The 3,526-nt window shown below is 58.3% G+C and overlaps 1 protein-coding gene across 9 annotated transcripts in view; it reads right to left on the bottom strand.

Moving 5' to 3' along the window:
* Nucleotides 1–1,263, bottom strand: part of SRRM1 (serine and arginine repetitive matrix 1) — a 30,023-nt gene extending 28,760 nt beyond the window's left edge. For 8 of the 9 annotated variants that reach the window (XM_032759324.2, XM_032759328.2, XM_032759325.2 and 5 more), the window contains exon 1: nucleotides 1,100–1,263. In XM_032759324.2, coding sequence (XP_032615215.1) covers nucleotides 1,100–1,120 — 21 coding nt within the window. In that variant the 5' untranslated portion in view covers nucleotides 1,121–1,263. Of the gene's footprint in view, nucleotides 1–711; nucleotides 848–1,099 lie in introns of those variants that run through there. The other variant, XM_058443942.1, reaches the window with a different exon arrangement.
* Nucleotides 1,264–3,526: the final 2,263 nt, after the last annotated feature.

The following is a 3,526-nucleotide window of genomic DNA, read 5'->3' as shown; positions in this document are numbered from 1 at the left end:
CATGCTCTAAAGAGAAGAGCTAACGTGTATTTCAGAAAACGGAGATACTAGCTTAGACCAACTAGTTTCTATATGGTTTCATTCTGCATTAACAGTTTGCAAGCCCTGAGAGACCAATGGTGCTCAACTCTAGTCCTGTGTCCCTTCTAGATCTTGACCTAGTGCTAATTTCCTACAGGAGAGGACTATGGGACACACAGGCTCCAGCACGAGCCTGATAAAGTGTGGGCCCCGAGAACCAACTACCACAGAGTAACTTCCCTGCCTGCAGGCGATGGGCAGACGACGCTGGCAGAGCCTAGGTGAGAGTCACCTTTCGCCAGCGGACTCCAAGAGTAAAACACGACGGTGGCGGGTGGTGAGGGATGTGGAGGGCGGGAAGAAATTGAATCACTCCATAACCTGCCTCCATACCCGCGCATAGTTTTCGTTGCACTCTCTACCCTCACAGAACCTAACATTCACATTGTCCCAACAAGTTATCTACGTCCCCCTCCCTGAAGGGATATCAAATTGGGCGGGAGCTCCCGCGAACCCTGACCTGGCGCCTCCACGAAGGCTTAGGAGCTGGAGGGAGGACGATGGGGGGCGGGGAGGGCGCTTTTTCAAAAAAAGCCGCTGAATGCTGCTTCCTGTCCTCCCTCCCCTAAGGTGCTCTCCCAAGATGTACCCCTAAACCATATTCTCCCTGCCCCTGCCGCCACCAGTGACCTTAGGGCTTCCCTTTGGCCTCCCACTCGGGACTTCCTCCTCCGGCTCCGCTAGGCCCTAGGACCCGGCGGCACGCACGGCGCTCGGCCTGCAGGCCCCGCCAGGCAGGCGGGCAGCGAGGTACCATCCTGGCCCATTCCCGGCGCCATTTTCCGGCCACCGTCGCCGCCGCGTAGGGGGGACCATTCCGGAGGAGGAGACTGCGCAGGAGCGCACCGGTCTCCGCCGCAGCGCGCGCGGGGGGGGGGGGGGGTGCGCCGGCACTAGGAGGAATCCTTAGGATCTCCGAAGCTCCCCTCGCTGGCCACCCTGTCCCAAGCTAAGGGCTCCTACCAGGCCTTACCGAGGAGTCCCTGGCCTCACCCGAGCGCCCGGCGCTTCTACTTACGCGGAAAAATCCCGCGTCCATCTTGCCGCCTCGCTCGGAGATCGCTCCCTATCCCAGGGTACACCGCGCCGCCGCGACGGAGGGCGGGACCGGCGGAGGGAAAGCCGAGCGCCGGGACGCAGCGCGCGCCGTTGCGCCCGCCCCCTCCGGCCGACACGAGGCCGCGCCTGCTCAGTGCGCCGAGAACCCGCCACGCGTGCGCACGAGCGCCAGCGGGGGGCGGGCTTCTGTCAGGCCCTAAACTGCCCGGTAGGCAGTGGAGGAGGCGAACCTGACGACCGCAGCCAATGGGAGCAAAAGGGAGTGCCGTCAAGTTGCCCCGCCCTGCAAATCCTTTTGTGGCGCGTGACCATCCTTGTTCGCGCAATGTGACGTGACCCATCCTTCGACCCGTAGTGGAAGAGGCTTGGCGTCCTGGAGTTCCATGAAGCGATTGAAGAGAAAGGCTGTTGTTACCTCAGAGTGACGCGGAAGAGGCGGCCCGTGCGCCGACGAGAGGCCTGCGGCCTCCCTCTCGTTGTGAAAGTTGTGATTGTGTAGGTTTTACGCGTTTACCAGACGAGAGAGGATTGGCTGTAAAGCGGTCGAGCTTGGCAGCAGACATGAAATCTGCCTTTGTAGCCCAGCTTTTGCTCAGCCTTTGGAGGAAGCTGGAAGTGTCCAGTAGATGGGTTTCGGTTTCCGCGGCCCCGTAATCACGCCGCTGGGCAGGACGCCCGCGAGAGAGCCGTGGTCCTCGAGCTCTGTCTGGGGCTCTCCCCGGCCCGGGTCTCGGACTCCGAGAAGCACCAGCTTCCTCGCAGCGCCTCGCCTGGCCGCCCTGGTGCCTCTGCTCTGGCTGCGAGGGCCTCGGGTTGGATGCGCACTGCTAGATTTTCTTACTGTCTTAAAAATTATTGGCTGGGCGCGGTGGCTCACGCCTGTAATCCTAGCACGTTGGGAGGCCGAGGCGGGCGGATCAGGAGATCGAGACCATCCTGGCTAACATAGTGAAACTCCGTCTCTACTAAAAATACAAAAAATTAGCCGGGCGTGGTGGCGGGCGCCTGTAGTCCCAGCTACTTGGGAGGCTGAGGCAGGAGAATGGCATTAACCCGGGAGGTGGAGCTTGCAGTGAGCCGAGATCCCGCCACTGCACTCCAGCCTGGGTGACAGAGCGAGACTGTCTCAAAAAAAAAAAGAAGAAAGTTATTTTTATCTAATAAAGCAGAGACGGGGGTCTCTCTCTGTTGCTGGTCTCGAACTCCTGGCCTCCCAAAGTGCAGGGACTTAGGGCCTGAGCCACCGCGCCAGGCCCCACTCTGCCAGCTTTGTCGCAAGCGCTTCTCGCCCTTCTCGCTTCTCTTTCTCGGAGGGAAAGCAGGCGTCCCTTTCTCAGAAAGACCTCCTCCTGCCGTCTTTTGTGTCGTTCCCGCCCCACACACACACACACACACACACACACACTTGCCTCCCTTTTCTCTTTTTCCATGGCACTTAGCCCACCTTTTGAAAGTATGTATGTGTTTGCTCTCGTGGCTGGAGACACCAGCTGTGTGCTGGCGACATCCCTGCATCTCCAGCTCAGACTTCTCTCCTGACCGTCCCACGTGCCCCAAGTTGAAATCCTTATTCCTTCGCCCTCCACCAAAACCACAAACGACCTGCCCTTCCCAGGGTCTTCCCTGGCTCCTGCTGACCGCAGTGGCTTTCCTTTGGTGTAGGACGCAAGCATGTGTTACTCTTCACTCCTTTCCTTTACCTCGGCTTTCAAACTATCAAGAAACCCTCCCTGCTGTCATTGTGGTTCAGGGCACCATCGTCTCTTCCCTGAACTGCGCTGGCCCCCTAACTGGTCTTCCTGCTTCCACCCTGGCCACTCAGCAGCAGGGTAGTTCTGTTAGAAAACCTTAACCAGACACTTTTCTCAAAACCTTCCAGCAGCCTCTCATTTTTGTTAGAACAAAAGCCAAAATCCTACCTGATGCCCGCTATTTCTTGTTTGATGTAATCTAGAATGCTGTACTTCCAGATATCTTTTTTTTTTTTTTGAGACCGAGTCTCGCTCTGTCGCCCAGGTTGAAGTGCAGTGGCGCGATCTCGGCTCACTACAACCTCTGCCTCCCGGGTTCAAGCGATTCTGCTTTAGCCTCCCTGGTAGCTGGGACTACAGGTGCACACCACTACGCCCGGCTAATTATTGTATTTTTAGTAGAGATGGGGTTTTACCATGCTGGCCAGTCTGGCCTCGAACTCCCAACCTTCACTGATCCTCCCGCCTCGGCCTCCCAAACTGCTGGGATTACAGGCGTGAACCACCACGCTGACCTACTCCTGGACATCTACTGGGCAAACTTAAAGTCCCCACTGCCCCCTTGCAGATGGGGTCTTGCTCTGTCTGCCCAGGCTGGAGTGCAGTGGCAGGATCTCGGCTCACTGCAACCTCCG

This window comes from Hylobates moloch, unplaced genomic scaffold, assembly GCF_009828535.3.
Source record: "Hylobates moloch isolate HMO894 unplaced genomic scaffold, HMol_V3 SCAFFOLD_9, whole genome shotgun sequence".
NCBI lineage: Eukaryota > Metazoa > Chordata > Mammalia > Primates > Hylobatidae > Hylobates > Hylobates moloch.
Note: the sequence above shows the minus strand (reverse complement) of the source record. Positions and strands in the feature narration are given on the sequence as shown.